This window comes from Chaetodon auriga, chromosome 17, assembly GCF_051107435.1.
Source record: "Chaetodon auriga isolate fChaAug3 chromosome 17, fChaAug3.hap1, whole genome shotgun sequence".
NCBI classification, from domain to species: Eukaryota; Metazoa; Chordata; class Actinopteri; order Chaetodontiformes; family Chaetodontidae; genus Chaetodon; species Chaetodon auriga.
Genome location: NC_135090.1, coordinates 13,290,060 through 13,307,519, shown reverse-complemented (window position 1 = coordinate 13,307,519; position 17,460 = coordinate 13,290,060). Strand labels below are relative to the sequence as shown.

At 42.1% G+C, this 17,460-nt stretch overlaps 1 protein-coding gene across 1 annotated transcript in view; it reads left to right on the top strand.

The window, feature by feature from the left end:
- Window positions 1-16,059, top strand: part of necab1 (N-terminal EF-hand calcium binding protein 1) — a 32,472-nt gene extending 16,413 nt beyond the window's left edge. The window contains exons 6-13 of the mRNA XM_076753736.1: window positions 3,699-3,835; window positions 8,499-8,620; window positions 10,305-10,381; window positions 11,036-11,083; window positions 13,176-13,288; window positions 14,030-14,107; window positions 14,587-14,678; window positions 15,464-16,059. Coding sequence (XP_076609851.1) covers window positions 3,699-3,835; window positions 8,499-8,620; window positions 10,305-10,381; window positions 11,036-11,083; window positions 13,176-13,288; window positions 14,030-14,107; window positions 14,587-14,678; window positions 15,464-15,492 — 696 coding nt within the window. The 3' untranslated portion in view covers window positions 15,493-16,059. The remainder of the gene's footprint in view (window positions 1-3,698; window positions 3,836-8,498; window positions 8,621-10,304; window positions 10,382-11,035; window positions 11,084-13,175; window positions 13,289-14,029; window positions 14,108-14,586; window positions 14,679-15,463) is intronic.
- Window positions 16,060-17,460: the final 1,401 nt, after the last annotated feature.

Here is a 17,460-nt window from a genome sequence, read left to right as displayed (position 1 = left end):
AAATGAAAACACATCACTCAGCACAAATTGGAAAGCATTGAGGAGTTATTGACCGAGGCAATAACTGAAATCAAATTACAACTTCACACTGTGAACAGAGAGGCTTTCACAGTATTTACTCCTTGAAGCCTAATTCATAGTTTTCCCTTCTGCAAAGTGTGTGTTACGCTATAAATGGTTTCTGTGACCCTAAAATGAGTCACAGCGCAAGAAAAGGGAGAGAAGAAATGTATGATGAGTTGTGTTTGTCTGTCTGTTAGCAAGTATTGGCTGAGCGAGGTGGAGAACAGATGCTGCATTCATCTCAGACTAAAGCTCAGGCGTCTCTGTTGAACTGTGTAAGCATTTGAGTGGGTGGTCTCTGGCTGTGGATGTGTGTGAGGGGGCTGACTGCATGTGTGTGCATTTGCATCGCATTGGACGACTGTTAGTGTGCACTTGTGTGAACTTACATACGCGCAAGCTAATTTGTGTGTGCACATTTGTGTGCACGCATCAAACATCCTTGCACATGTGCGTGGGAGCTGGAATGAGATTTCGGATCTAAATCAGAGCCAGGCATGTGTACGTGTCTGTGCAGAGACACTTGGGGTTTCATTTTGCATAGATATTCCTGCCAAAGCTATTTGCAAGCTTCCTATACACAACCTCCTTCAGCTTTGACCTCTCCCAGCAGATCTCAGGTGTTTCTCACCTCAGGGGAGAGAGGAAGTTGTTGTGTTCTCTCACAGTTTATTAGGAGTTTATAGATAGATAGATAGATTCAATAAAATAAAATATAACAACAAGCACTGTTAAATGTACTAATGCACCCGGAGGCAGTTTCACAGCTGCTAAACTAGTCATGATGTCAGTGTTTAGACATGAGATTTGCACATCACTAAATCAAAGCAGGTTGCACCACACAAACTAAGTCTAGAGATTAGCTAGTTCTTATGAAATACTTCAGCCTTGTAACTGCCAGGTGTAACTGTTGTGTAGCTAACATAACCTGCTGACAAGGCTAACATTAGCTCGCTAACATTTGACCCAGTTTATAACAAAGAAAATGGCCGTAGTCGACACATCTAGCCCTCAAAATGTTGTTTAATGATAATATCAATTGAGAAAATACTCCATATACCTCAAATTACAAATCGTTATGTACATATTTTCCTCAGGAGTTGGTGGAGACCAAAAATAGAGCTTAAAGGGAGTGAATACTGGACTTAAATTCATCAGGTGGACAGAAACATGAAAACGATAATGTTGCTCCATAACTACTGGATGTGTCAATGAGCGCCGGTTGCTAGCAACGTTTCTGCTGCCCCCAAGTGGCCAAAAAACAGTTCTTGGAGGTTTAAGGTTCTTCTGAAAGACTTTTCATGCAAACTTAGTGATAAATTTATGACTAGTTGGAGCTCAGCTGATTATTGACATTATTTGACGATGATTTGCAATCAGGATTTTAAAAATACTGAGGTAAAGCCATTTGGCAAAGAGCACGCAGTCATAATCCTGACTGTAAGACATAAAAAGTGTGAGTTTAGCAGGGATGCAACGCCACCAACAAAGCACTCATTTGACCTTTTTAGGGCTGAAAATGAAAGATCAAGGGAAAAGCAAAAAGGAAAAAATCAGGCAGACCTTAAGCTGTTTAAAATGACTGCAGATTGGTGAGGTGGACACACACACACACACACACACACACATACACACACACACACACACACACACACACACACACACACACACACGCACACACACACACACACACAAAGGCACAGATCACAGGAGGTAATCTATACTCAGAAGGTAGACAGGAGAATGACCTTTACCAGTTTTGTCGTGACTCACTCTCACTGAGTGAATGTGCATTCGTGTGTGTGTGTGTGTGTGTGTGTGTGTGTGTTTACTGGCAGAATGTCAGGAGATCAAATCATACCTATGACAGATAACAATTATGGCGTTTCACAGAAATTGTGTGTATTTTGTTGTTGGGAAAAACAGACTTTAGGTTGTAATTTCAGGACACGCTTTTCAATCCTTTTGATATGTCTGATGGGAAATGCCTGAGACTAATGACCTGCTCTGTATTCTGGAGACGCTGTTGAGAGCTCAGCACTCTCACGAGAAGACGCTCAACATCCTGTAATTAGGATGTGTGTGTGGCTGATAAACAAATCCAGATTTGAATCCATCTTCATTGTACTTTCTGAAAATACAGTAATTACCAATAGACAAAAAGGCTTAAATATATTTCTTTCTCTGCCGCACACACTTTACCATTCATGCATTCATCATTCTCTAATCGAAGTTGCATTAACGTTTCCCCTCAAACCCGTCATTGTTAGCCGAGTGTACAAACAGTCGCAGTACTCAAAACTGTCGGAGCAGGTGCAGTGTGCAAACATCAAACTCTGCCGTGCCGAGCATCATTCACTCTCCTTTGATTAGATCCAAAACAGCACTCAGCCCTCCTGCTTTGGTCCAGGCATAGCAAATGACGCTGCTCCAAAATGTCATTCAGTTTGATTTATTTTCCATCAGCTCTCTGAACAAACACAAAAGCCTGCAGAAAATAAACACACACACACAAATAAACAGAAAAGTGCACTTCAGCCTGCAGTCCTTGGTGTGGAGGAAATTGTTTCTTAGATGTGATTTTGATTGAAGGTGCAAATGATTGTTTCACATTTCTGATGTTATTTTTAAAAAAAAAAAACCTTTTCAACACAGACCGTGTCAACATGTCACATACCAGAAACAAAGTGCATCCTCAAGACTCCAGCAGTCCAGTTATGGATCCTCACATGAAAAACACAACAGCAGATTTCAATCTTTAAACTCCCTGTTTCTCAGTGAGACCAGGCTTCCTCACACTCACGCAAGCATGCTAACTTCCCTTGTGTCTGATCATTTGGCTGAATGAACCTAATTCCCTAAAATAAGGCATTGTTGCTCACCTGGATGTCATCATAAGACCCAGACCTTTGGCTTATGAGCCCTTTGTCTTCAGGACAAAGACATTCAAATTTGCATCTTTAATGATGTCATACACCAGCTGTGCTTTGATTTTTTGGGGGTGTGTCTATGCTACCTGTTATCTTGTCTGCTTCCTGCAAAAAGTATGACTGACTATTCGTTCATATGATTCAGTTTTACACTTAAAGATCAGTCTGCTCATCATGACCTGTGAGACCAGCTGTGCAAAGTCTTTATTATCATTAATTCATTAATGAATTAAAGAATGAAGAAGTTCATCTATATTACATTGGATAAATACAACAGAGTCACACTGTCTCCATGTTTTTCCTGTTAATGCACTCATTGCATGCAGCATGTTGTTATATGTTTCCCTGTTTAACTTGCATTGTTCTTCTGTCTTCATATCATCCATTTAAGACTGATTAAAATCATTTTAAGAGGCAGGTTTCAGCAGAGAAGAAGTGTAGAGTGTGCAGACCAGAGCTTGTTCATGTTCTTTCTCGTCTCCTCTCCTCGTGCAGCTGTCTTGCATAATCCTTTCTAAATGAATGATCTTCTTGGCATCTTTTAATTCACAGGGGAAATCTGGATGTTGAGTGACTCTTGACTGGCATGTGAAACTTGTCCCTGCTCTCCTCGATCTCTCGTCCTTTCTGTTTATCATTCCTCCCACACTGACTCTTCCTCCTCCTCCTCCTCCTCCTTCTCCTGCTCTTCCTCTTGATTGACAGGACTATCAGGAGTCCACCCACCTGGAGCAGTTTGTGACCCGCTTCCTGCTGAAAGAGACAACCAATCAGCTTCATTCACTTCAAAGCTCGCTCGAGTGCGCCATGGAAACCACCGCCGAGCAGACCCGCCAGGAGAAGTAAGAACAAATCTCTCTGGTCCCTCTAACACACACACAATTAGTCATTAAAACATGGACAAATTGTATTGTACAATGACATTCATAATTACAGTTCTCAGAGCCAGTCTAAAAACGTTATCCTAACCTCACACAATTTACATCCTACATCTCAGGCTTACTGCAAATGATGCTTTTGTCCAAGGTGCAGTGTAATAACACAGGTTCCTGCCCTGTAGACCACCTCCTCTTCCCTGTAATGCAGCAGGCATCTATAATTCTTTGTTAATTTGAACACATTGGCCAAAAAAATGTGGAGGCCGGAAAAAAACACAGTTAAATACAAGTAAGATTAAATTACAACAGGCAAAAATATCAGCACCACAAAATATCAGAGGGGAAACGTTTCTAAAGCTTTTCACATGAGGTGTTTTCAGTTTTCAGACCAAACAGTTTTGGGGAGCTCCACCAGGACCTACACACCTTCAAGGGCTTTTCTTTTGTTTGTATTTGCACCACCAAGAGGAAAGACGAAATGATGTAAGCCGGTTGTCGGTTAGTGTAGTGACATCATACACATAGCACGATATACAACAACGAGGCCAGAGAATTAGCACACACAACTCCGCCATCACAACTCCAAATGTGTGTCCGCTGCATGTATATAGGCAGCTATTTACTAACAACATGCAAGCCGCTGTTTGTGCATGAAAACACCAGAAAGCAGATGAGTAATTTAAGTCTGTTGATCACGTTAAGCTTTGATAAGATTTGTCTTTAATTCAACTAAGATATGGTGAGGTTTATCTAAAAGGTGATCACATGACGATCAGATAATTAATGTGGTTGTGATCTAATTATTAGGATGTTTGTAAATGCACTGACTGATAATTAACACTCACCTGCAGGCGTTCTGTGTGTGAGAAGAATGGACAGTTGCTGATTAAACCTGAGGCACTTCTTGGAGGCATGTGTGTGCGTGTGTGTGTGTGTGTGTGTGTGTGTGCGGTGTACTCGATCAGTCTGCGTCTGCATTCAGAGTTCAGCCATGCCCCCGGTGTGGTCGGTTCATTAGTGATGATGACTCACCAGTGTACAAGTGCACAAGATTTCATATATATGCGGTGTGTGTGTGTGTGTGTGTGTGTGTGTGTGTGAGTGTGAGTGTGTGTGTGTGTGTGTGTGTGTGAGTGTGAGTGTGTGTTTGTGAGAGAGAGAGAGAACATGTACGTGGGCCTGACCCTGCAGGTAATGTCTGTGTTATGATGTATTTAAGGGACAGCTGATGACGCACAGTCTTTTTGTGTCCTGTCATCTGCATCAGTTCACACTTGAGCTCCAGCTTCAACAACTGAGCGCTGATTCGCTGCCAACCCTCCATTCAAGAGATGCAAACTTATCTTGTCATCCTTTATCATCATGCCGATGTGTTAGAAAGTAATCAATCAATACTGGGTTCAAGTACAATCAGTTGCTCTATTCATCGTCCCACTGAAAAGACTACATCGCTAACTTTCTCTGAACAAGTGAATGTGCTTCAAACAAAGTGCTCGCTGGATAAACCTGTCGCAATACAAGAGCATAATGACGGTGTTTGAACGCTGTTTGAGTTTAGGCTGAAGTCATGTCCCGCTCATTTGGATTTGGGAACATTTACAGTCCAGCCAAACTCATCCTGAGAGCCTTTTCTCCTGTAGCACTCCTCTGTCTTGTCCCCTTCTGTAAGCAGAGCAGTCTCATCTTGCCTTTTTCTTCATTATACGTATAGGACGAGGACTGAGTAGCTCTACCTACAAAACAGGTAGAATCAAGAATTTTGAGGTAATCTGCCAGCATTGATGAACGGCATCCTGTGCATAAAAACAGTAAGGACACGGTCATAGGAAACAGTCATTTCTAATGTTGGCATCGTGCATGGTGGGGGGAGTGTTTCAACCGTAGGAACTTTCTTTTAAAGCATGCGACCCCTTAACTTCCCAAAACTACGTCTATTTGACAAGCACATCCATTTTAGGCATTGATTGGTCAAATGCAGCTCTGTTGCAGCATTTCACAGCTTCCTTGGCAATAACAGTTGTTTTGGTTGGACATGTTTCTGCATGAGTTCAGTTTAAAAGGATCCCTGGAGGATTTCTCGTGCTCTCTCGTCCCTTTTCTCACCATTACACTTATTCTCAGAGGCAGAAAATGATGGGCTTGGGTAGAAGCAATCTGAGACTTCCTTTCTTTCCTCTCCTCTCCTCACCTCCTCTAAATGTTTCTTCCTCTCCATTTTCCTCCCATGTCATTTCAAAGTGTGACTGTCCCTTGCTCCCAGAGCTGCTTCCTCTCCTCCAGCATCCTTCTCTGAATTGCCGCACTTGAAAAATTCCCCCATGCACCTAAATGCAATCACTCTGTTCCTCCAAACATCTAGGGGATCTGGCTGTTTCTCTGGTGGCTTTAAATAGGTTTCTGTGGTCCATTTTATATGTGTGAAGAGGATGAATGGGAGCTTGTGTGCTTAGATGCACAGTATGACTCAGAGCTGAGCTTGAGCTTTGCATCCATAACTTGTGCTGTTCATTTCAAGGGTAATATTACTGTCCTCTTGGTAATTTGTTGTTTTTGCCTAATAGATAACCGTAAAAACAAGCCGTAAAAAACAAAATCATTTTCATTACTTCATTAATTATTTTTCATTTATTTCCCAGCTCAACTGGAACCAGAATAGGTGAGAAAAGGGTGCTGGATCAGCCACTTCTGGCCACACAGATTTCTCCTCAGCTCTTAACCTCCTCTTCCTCCCTCTCAGTTGACATCAACTGGGAGGAACATGACGAAGCAAAGGCTGCTGATCTTTGCTCTACTACCCATCTCAGACGGTTTAAGCAATTAAGGTTGCTGCGTAGCCAAGAGCTCGGCATGACTCATGGGCAGAACAAGAGACACCGGTTCCTCCTCCTCCTCCTCCATACATCAAGCATACACACACACATTTGACTACAGCTAGTGGATTAATTATACTGCGTTCTCCCAGCTGTGGAAAGCAGCATTTAAAATCTCTTATATGTGGCGTTATATGAAGCAATAACAGTTGCCTTAACAAAAGGAGATCTTCCTGAATAAGCTGATAAGAAGTTCAGTATTTTAGATTGTGGTGACGTTACTCCACGGGAGATATGTAATGTAGAGTTAAAGCTAAAAAGTCAAGTGCTGAATAAAGAGTAGTGGATTAAAGGAATAGTTCAGACTCTTTTGGAAATATGCTGTCTCACTGAGAGTTAGATTAGAAGATTGATAGCACTCTCATGTCTGTGCGCTAAATATGAATCTAGCTTGAGGCCATTTGGTGTCACTTAGCGTTTCTACTCTGTGTTTTTTGTGTGCAGATCAAACAAACCAAATATAATGTGCTAATTTGTGAGATTTAAAGGTGCTGGTAGGTGCCATTTTTTACCCTCAGGAGCAGTACTGGACTGTGAGACAACTTTTCCGTCACACTCATACTCTGCATCATGCCATGATGGAGTCAAACCCAACAAGTATCTTTCCATGTGACAACCCCACAAAATGACTCTTTCTGCTATCAGAATTCGGTCAGTTTGGTCCAATAACATTTGGAAAGAGTCATGTGATTGAATTATTTTATTCCATTCATGTGTGCGGGGAGCCAGCAGGAGCAGGGAGTCTTGGATGCACATGCTGGCATGTGAGGAAGTCTGTAGAGACTTTCTCAGGGTATGCGTCCAGCGAGGATAGGAATGAATGGGCCGTCATCTTTGAAAGCAGTATCCAGCTAATACATCTCTGTTGGACAGAGCCGAGCCAGACGTTTGTCTGTTTCCAATCCAGTGCTAAGCTAAGCTAGCCACCTCCTTGCTATGTCTCCTAATGACTCCTAGCAAGAAAGGAAATAAGTAGGTTCCCCAAAATGTCAAACCCAAATTAAAAGCAAACCAGAAATAAAAGCTTTTTTTCACAATGAATCTTGTGAATATCCTGCAGTGAACTGGATTTGCACACACATAAACATGTGCGTGTGCATCACCTGCACACACGCACATCCCCTCAGACACCCTGAGGTCTTGTCAAAACACTGGACCAAACAACTTGACAGGACAAAGCCAAATCTCAGGTGATGTCGCCCTGCGGCTGCATGTACCTTGTCACTGGCATTAGCATCACTGTCGGACCAACACTACATACAAATATAACGTAAGCCCACGCAACTTTGGGGGCTGCTGAATTTGCTCCCAGATGAGACATCTCTTCATGAGACTGTGTGCTTCAGCCACCTGGTGTCCTCTCAAATTGAAAAAACAATCTCACCTTTGAATATTGGCAAATCCTGACATGTTTCATCCATTAAAGGTGAAAATTCCACATTATCCATCTTTTTTTCACTTTTGGCACAAATGAGTACATAGAATAATTTGCTCATATTGCACTTCCTCCTCAGTTTCTATTTTATGTTGTTAATTGAATTACAAAGCCACATTTTATGTTTATTTTTAAGAACTAGCGGAGACCAATTCCAAGAAAATGGAATCGTTTTTGTGGGACCCATCTGTCATTTGGTGTGTGCAGAGAAACAGTCATTTAATGTCAATTTTGCAAAGGCTAGAAAATCACAACATGTTTTAAAATGAATATGCTCAAATGTTGTGATGTCTGAATAATCATCTCCCTGTTTTGCCTCCAGGCAGGGCCCGTTGAAGCCAGAGGTTTTGTCCATCCAGTGGTCGGGTCGACGCTCCAATCGCAGGCTTCAGAGGAACAGCAGCCTCTCTCCCAACAACCCCCTCCTCAGCCTCGTCAATTCAGGTGGCTTCATGTGTTCTTTGTATGTTTGTATAACTCAGCAGTACCACGTCTGTGTTTCAGTGCACCCTGTTGCGCTCCACTGTGGAGTTATGTTATGTCTTGTAGATGCCGGCAACAAAAACTGTGTTCCACCAGAGTCAGTGTGTCTCCACAGGCCAGAGAGCCGAGCACAGGAGGGGAGGGAAGGTCCTGTCGGTGTGAGAGAGAAACAGGAGTGAGACACTGAGAGGCTGAAGAGGAGGCTTGTCTCCTCGTGTGCTCCTGTGTGTCAAATGGCAAATGACCACAGAGTTCTTGTGGAGCTTCTCCTCCATAGCACTTAGTCTTTAACTGCCAATGGAAATGGAAATTGACAGATGAAGTCCATTTTCTAATTTTATTATTACTGACACAATCACCAGAGACAAAGAGCTCTGTCAGTTTGCTTGTACATGTGCTGATTGGATGCCATCTTACATTATGTTATTGATGTTTTTTTGACATATGCTCCAAGACAATACATTTAATGTTTTACTTCATCAACCTCATTGAGTTTTGTAAATATCTGCTTATTCTGAATCTGATGCAGCAACATGTTTCAAACAATTTGGGACAGGAGCAACAAAAGACTGGGAAAGTTGTGGAATGCTCCAAAAACACCTGTTTGGAACATTCCACAGGTAAACAGGTTCATTGGTAACAGGTGATAGTGTCATGGTTGGGTATGAAAGGGGGCATCCTGGAAAGGCTCAGTCGTTCACAAATGAGGATGTTACAACATGGGCTCGGTAAAAGTAGTAATTCTGCAAATGATCACATTGTGATTTTATTTATGTTTTACACTCAGTTCACTGAGGTAACCCTGTCCTATCTCTATATTAAGACATTTTGACTGGTCATAGCAACGCACAGGTGTTACAAATACCATTAACAACAGCTCTGCTGCATTCAGGTGTCCCAGTGAGCTGTAACTTAAGTACGCTATGTAAGTTAAAATGGGTCAACACTGACTTTTGGTTTCACACAGAACACAAACAGTGGTCTGCTGAGACAAAGTCATGTGTTTGTTTGACCCATCTATCCACCCCACCTCGTCCAAATGAGGACTTTCCTGCTCTTTATACTGCGTCTGTTGTGTTAAGGCAGGATTTGGACCCAATAGTAGACTCACAGACAGGGAGCAAGGGAAAAACAGGAATTTATTGAGTGGATAATGAAGGAGAAGGGGAGAAGGGAGATATGGATTAAAGTCCAGAAAGACTAGACTGGACAAAGAAACAAAAACTAAATATAAAATTCCACCTGCAGGTAGCATTAGTAAAGCAGCCATCTCTACCACTCGGCAGCAGAAACAATCTGGCAGCGAGTCCTCTGCAGTCCACAGTCTTTATGCTGTGCTTGATTGTGATGAGTCCCAGCTGAGTTGGAGCCAGCTCCCAAACCACCTGGAGAACCACGGCCAGCGTCTGCCAAAAAAAGGACACACAGGAACACACAGAGCCTCTATAAACTTCGATTACAGGCCCCAAAGCTTTTCTATTGATTACCACGGTTCTGCATTGCCATGACATGAAAAGAACGTCTTCTGGCAATTTCAAAAAGATCAATGTAGGAAAACATGTTAGAAATACAGTAGATGTATGCAGCAGCTTTCATTGCTTCACCCCTCTCTGTCTGAAATCCATCCTCTGTGTGACTCCACTAGGTGTTTATGATGAAGACAGCCAGTGGATGATCCAGGTCAACAGACTGCAGAAGCTTATTGACCGTCTGGAGCAAAAGGTGGCGTCCTCTCTTTCAGCCTGTCCTCACGCTCTCCTCTCCTTCCTGCCTTCTTCTTCTTCTTTTCTCGTCAGCTTCTGCTATTTTTATCGTCCCCGTCTCCCATCTGGTCTTTACATCGCAAATTAACCACAAATCACGACAAGTGGCCTCACAACAATATCAACAAATTACCTCAACTCACCACCCTCCCACATGCGAACACATGCCCATATGTGAAGTATATGGGAAATATGAGCTGCACTCAAACTCTCACAGCTGCTCTCTGCATGTGCTGAATGTAGCACCAAATCTGTTGTAAACTGACACTTTAGAAGATGTTTCCGAGCTCCAAATATAGTGCAACTGGGTATATCAACCCAGGAAAGCTTTGACCCGTTACTGGATTGATTTATTTTTGTTTAATCTTTATTTTATGTCATCGATTAATCAATCAGTCGCTTTATTTGACTCCCAGTGGAAGCGGAGAGTCGTGGTCTTTATAAAGTCTTTAAAGCAGCTATAATGTTTTTATAGTAACTTATGGATTGCATTTCTGCTGCTCCCAGGTGGCCGGCTGTTGCAAGTTGAAGACATTGTGATAGAGACTGTGTGACACGATGTAAATTCAGAAGAACATGTTGTTCTGTGTATATTTCTGCTGTTGTTCTGCAGGAGATTCGTCTGGAGCCGGTTGAAGAGGAGGTCCTGGAGAGCAAATCGGTTAGTTTTAATTGACTTTTCTGCTGTTTTGCTGCGGTGACCACTCTGTGACACCCTGGTCTGACGTGGTGGAGTATTACTGAGAGGGAGGCCACGCTGATAATAACCGCTCAGCGGTTGTCATAGCAACAGCAGGGATGTAACTTGACAGAGGCGACTCAACCTCGTCCTTTGCGTTGTCTGCCGTTATGTTTAATCTTTCTGTTTAAGGCTCAATGTTCAGTTTTAAAGACAAGCTCATAGACCATAAGGCAGCAGACTTGGAGATGTGTAGAGCGAGCCTCACAGAGAGCCCCCATGAAATAGCTTGAATACTTTATACCAAAGCCTAAAATATATATTTACAGTGTAAATTTATAGGCAAATTATAAGTGCTCCAGGCTTATGTGCAGAGTGAGTGTGTTTCTAACCATGAGCACACAGTGCACAGGTGTTGCTGTGCGTGTTGTCGTTCTCTGTTTAACCTCGGCGTCCACATGGCAAAGCAAAGGGAGACTGTTATTTCTGTCCAAGCTTCATATCGCTCATTTCATGGCTGAGAAACTCTCTGTAGCTGACGAGTGACTCAGTGACAATCAGCAGACCAATACAAACACAGCAGGAGGATTTCTCTTCACTTGAAGAGGAGGAGGAGAGTTTGCAGAGCCTGAAACACGCGATCGAAAACCAATTATTACAAGCGTTAATTTGGAAAATGTTTCACAAATTAAATCTTTTAAGACCCTTGACTTCTAAATGTTGTTAAAGATAGACACAACAGGACATATGAGGGAGAAAAAACACATGAAAATATATTTCAGATCATTTAACTTAAAGCCACATGCAGATTTCGACCATTTCACACATGTGATAAGTTCACGTGCTGCAGACACGTGTCATTTTAATATGTTTCAAGTGAAATATACGTCATGACGTGTGAAAGCCACACATAGAGTCACTCACAGAAGCACATGGCATAAATTCACATACAGGCACGTGACACATGCCACCTTATGCAAAACTGCTGATTTCACATGTGAAATGTGATATTTCTAGAGCTGCATCTACCAATTCTTTTCATTATTGATAAATCTGCCAATTTCAAATGTCTATCAGAATTTCTCCTTCACATTATACTGATATGAAAGAGAAAAAAAGGGACCCTAGGGAAGCTGCAACCAGAGAGATGGAAATTTCTTCTTCTTTCTTTCACATGCATGTATGTTGTTTTAAAGGACTGGTCAGTATCACAATGTATACACCAGAAATATAATAGCACTATGGTATTAATGAAACCGTGCATGTGAGTGTTACATGGTGCTGTCATGTCGCATCACCAGCTCGACGCAGATGGTCCAGCTTGTGTGTGAATTGATCGATATGTAATTGGTCTGTGTCACTGGGAATAAATGTGCCGCAGAGAGGAAACCAGTCATGACTGACGATACAACGCTGATGTGTGATGGTGTGACTGCGTTTGTGTGTGTTCACATGCATGAGTACACGCGTCTCCTTGAGTGTGTGAGTGCATTTCTCCCAAATTAGCCGAGTCCTGAGGCATTTTATCCATCACACACACACACACACACACACACACACACACACACACACATCATTAACACACACACAGCCTACCTTGGGAGACCGTTCACTTCCTGTTTCCATCAGCCTCTCTGCCCTTGTCAACAATTCCTCATCAGCAGGAAATGATTAGCAGGCTCTCCACTGTCATGATTACACCAGGCCTTCCTGTTCCTTCTTCCCTGCTGTTCACACCTTTATACACCGATAGATGTGCAGATTCTAGTTGTTCTCCATCAGGTACCAAAGTGTAAGAAAACAGGGCAAAATATATTCTTATATAAATCTTCTTGGTTTGTTTCTGATGCCAGGACACTGAATTCTAGGTATTATAAATCATATTATAAAAGGTCCCAGTGTTCACCTGACAGTTCTGCATTAGTCACCAGTTTTCTGGCAACACACTGAGCCGCTGTGAAACCCTGCCAGAAGATCTCTGAACGTCTCCCACCATCGTCAGACTCTGTCCCGCGCCAGAGGCAAATCCTGACCCTCTGACTCTGCGTGCCTTTCCTTGTTTTTGTCTTCGCAGCACATCCTGATAGTCCAGAGGCAGCTCTCGGTGCTGGAGGAGGAGCTGGAGGAGTTTCGTTTGGCTCTCAGACAGTACATGGAGTGTGCCTGCGCCCAGACTGGATGTCTACAGTCAGTTTATGTTCTCTTTGTTCTTGTTTTTATTCTTTCTACTTTCTAATGTTGAAGAAGGGCCATGAGAGTAAAAAGAAAAGTCGCCGCGTAAATACCAACAACAGCCTCGAGTTATTCAGTCAACTAACACCACCTGCACAGCTAACTGAGCTAAAGGCAGTTAATAGCTACAGCCATATAGTGAGCAGCAATTTGCGGTTACTCTGGTGATATGCTGCCCCCTATTTGTTTGGAGTGACCTTTGACAGGTGGCCAATTCTTCCATATTGCACCTTTAAAATAGAAATGCAGCCATCAGTGAAATTGCTCCTGTTAAAACTGAAGACACGCTCTGGCTTTACTGTAACACCAGACCACAGCACGGCGGGTCAGTAGATGAAAGAACATTTGCATTTTCTTTCTCTCCAGCTAAAGATCAGCTTTGTCACCCTTTGACGCTTTGTGGCAAACTTCATTCTAAGCAAAAAAAAAAAAAAAAAAAACCTCACAGATTAACTGTCACTTCGGCTTCAGACAACATTCGGCAGCCCAGAGGATAGCACGACATTTACGTGCTTTGTCATGACCATTTCTCTAAATATTCAGTCAAGTTCAAATCAGACTAAATCCTCTGACGAAACGCCGTATGATCATAATGTGAGGACACAATTCAGACAGGGAGGCAGGGCTGGGGGACATGATGTAGCGCACTAATTAGTGATTGCATGACTTGATCTCTCTTGTTTTGCATTTTGGCAGCATCGCAGTTCAGCGGCTGGCAAATGAATCACGCTTCATTCTCTATGAATTCTGGGAGCACAACAACGTGTGGAAGAAGTAAGTGTTCGCCTGCGCCATATGCATCATGGCCAGTGCAGCACGGCCTGGCCTGTTCAACCCGAACTTATTTTTTGTGCTCGGCTTGAACTCAGTGAGAGAAGGTCTGCTTCACGCCGTGTTCAGTGACAATACACTCTGTGAAGCTTTAATGAAACTAACGAGAAAAACTAGAGTATCAGTGAGAGCGGAGATACGGAGAGGATAATATAAAAGAACACAAATGGAAATATGTTCATCTCATTCATAAGATCTTAAATTTCTGCACGTACGGGTCACTGCAAGCCTAATTTTTTTATCCCAGTGACCCCAGTTCTTCAAAATTACCACATTTTCCTCTTATGGTTGGTTTCTTTTCTCCCGTTTTAATGTGACATGTTTCAACCACCTGGCTTGAAATATCAGTAGGTTTCAGTATAACCAAAGACGCCTTTGTGCATCACAATCAGTGAGCGAGTCTTCTTGTGTCCTCTGCACAGTCACCTGCAGACCAACTACAGTAAGACCTTCCAGAGGGGGAACGTGGACTTCCTGGAAACTCCCGAGGCCATAACCACCATGTTGGTTCCCGGTAAGAACATTCATTACAGCTCCTGTCTTATTCTCCACACTCAGACGCATCACATCTAATGAAATAACTCTCAACGGACCGATCACACGCTTCAGCCTCAGGTGCCCTTTAGAAGGTCCATCATCAATCATAAAGGCATGCTGCACAGAAAAACGATCCTCACACTCTCAGAACTCCATTTTAAATTCCAGGCAGGCGCCAAAGATACCAGAATGTCTTGCTGGGAGATCTTTGATGTCAGCAGTTCACCCTGTAAATGTGTAAGACTTCAATGAAAAGCTGGAATGAGCAGATAAAGAAAGTATGATGTGGATAAATCCTGAGCGTGAAGCTTCATTCTCAACCTTTGCTTCAAATGACCAAATTAAATAAGTAAATGAAGACTAGAAAATAAAAAATCTCAACACAGAGTCCAACTAACTTAACCTCACAAAGCTTTTAATCACATCTCATGGACATGAAAATACTTCTTCAATACCAATCAATAATCAATTTTGTCCACTTTCAAGTCCTCATTTTTATCAGCTCTTCTTATTTGTCTTATCCAAACCATTTGTCTTTGTGTTTTATTCCCCTGCATGGTTACAATAAATAGATCATACCTCACAAGCATCATTACCTGCTTCACCTAAGCGCTCACAAGCAGAGCAGAGGGCAGTGCTGAGCAGATTTATCAAATACACACAGTGTGTGTGAGGAGAATTTGTTCAATGTCTCATTGATTGGGGTCAATTTTGGGGGTCAGTGAATCTTTTTTCTCTTCCTCTTCTGCGTCTCCTCTGCAGCCTCATGGTGGGTCCTCAACAACAACTGAAGGTGGACAAGCACCCTTCACAGATCGTCACTGATGGGTGCAGAGAGCAAACAGCCACCTGCTAACACATTAGAAAGCACACACACACACACACACACACACACACACACACACACACATACAGACTCAACTTGTGAAGTCATGGTGATTAGTATTAATTTTATGACCTCCATGTTCCTTCATAGTTAGGTGGTAGCTGAAATAGCCCACGTGTGCGTGTTTGTTTACACTCCTAGACGGCGCCGTGACGTCGTGAAAGCAATGACCTCATCAGACGGAGACCCCTCTGATGATCTGACATCATCACTGTGTGTGACGTGACATCATCCGCAGCCCAGGGTAGATCATGAGAGCTGAAGCATGCAGTGAATGTGCATGACACAGCGAGTGAGTGTGTGTGTGAGTGTGTGTGTGAGAGAGAGAGAGAGAGAGAAACAGATTTAATTGTATCAATTGTAGCAGCTCTGGGGAGCTTATTAAACCATTATTCTGTTGTTTCTGTATTTAATGTGTCAAACTGAGTTAACAATCTGTTGGTCATAAATAAAGGCGATATATTGTTGTGTATGCCGTGTCTCTTCATGTGGAAGGAACCTAAACCTTTTTACCCCTGGCTATTGAATTGATTGACTATTTGTCTGCAAGCAGGACATCTAAAAACAACAGACCTCCTTATAATTTGGTTTGACAGGAAGGAGGATCATTTGTTTAGAGTTTTATGGTGATCCAGATGTAGAATTTGCACCCTTAAAGCATCAAGGATGGACGGCCCGCTTCATTCAGAAATCCTACCAGAATCAAGATGCTTCATTGTTGGCCTGCTGCTCTCTGTGTGTGTTCATCGCCTCATATATAAATGGTATAAGACCATAGCACACTGTGAGACGTCCACATAGACATTTATTAAATGTTTGCCAATGGTACCACCCTGTGGACGTGTAGAGTACTGCAGCTAATAAAGATCGGGCTGCTGGAGTTTATTCTGGATTTTAAATTGGACAGAAAAAAATAATAATTGAGTGTCAGTTAAATATTATTTTCATTATTATTGTTATTCTTATTATTATTAACCAAGTAATCGCATCACGTCATTACGTTTGATAGACAACAAGTAGATGTTTCCCTTACAGATGTCAGTGGAGCTGATCTGCCTGTATTACCACACAAGGAGAGACATGAAAAGACTTTCATCACAAAAGACTCTACAACACACGGCAGATGATTAAGAGTCTGTGTGCTGAGTATACGCTCTGATATTTCCTCACGAAATTCACACAGAATATCTGAATATAAATGAATTATGGTTTAATTGGTTTCCCTGGTTTTATTCTATAGGAAAACAAAGGAAGGCATTTGCAATGCAGTTAATGGGAAACAGTAATTTAATTATGAAATGCTAACTACTTTGTTTATTGTAAAATAAACTAATGAACACAAAGAAGCAGAAGCAATTATAAATAATTTAAGATCACTTGATATTCAGGAGCATGCAGTACATGTAGAACTGAGTTTATTGACATCTAACTTAAACTGTTATTTATATACATTGTAACCTTTAAGTAATTTAAAATGTAGTTTTACTGCATTTCTCTGTAACATGTTACAATCTAGATTGTAACAATATAATTTTAACCAATGAGCTAAACCAGTTTTTAGGATTCTGACAGCACCATTCAGCAGCAATTCATACTCTAAAGTGTCAGTATTTCCAAGCAGCGAAGAGGTCTGTCTCCCCAGACTGCTGCTGACATAATAAACAGAGTGTGAGGTGAACATGGAGGGAGGAGACTGTCCTTCACCCTTCATGGACTCTGCACACAGCGAGGACACACCGACACAGACAGTGTACGGCTTCACCTGAACCCTTTTCAACACATAAAAGACGGAGTCCAAACTCAATGTCTCTTTCAAAATGTCACACTGTCATATAATTTGTACTATTATTGTTGTCATCGTTTGCATCTTTAA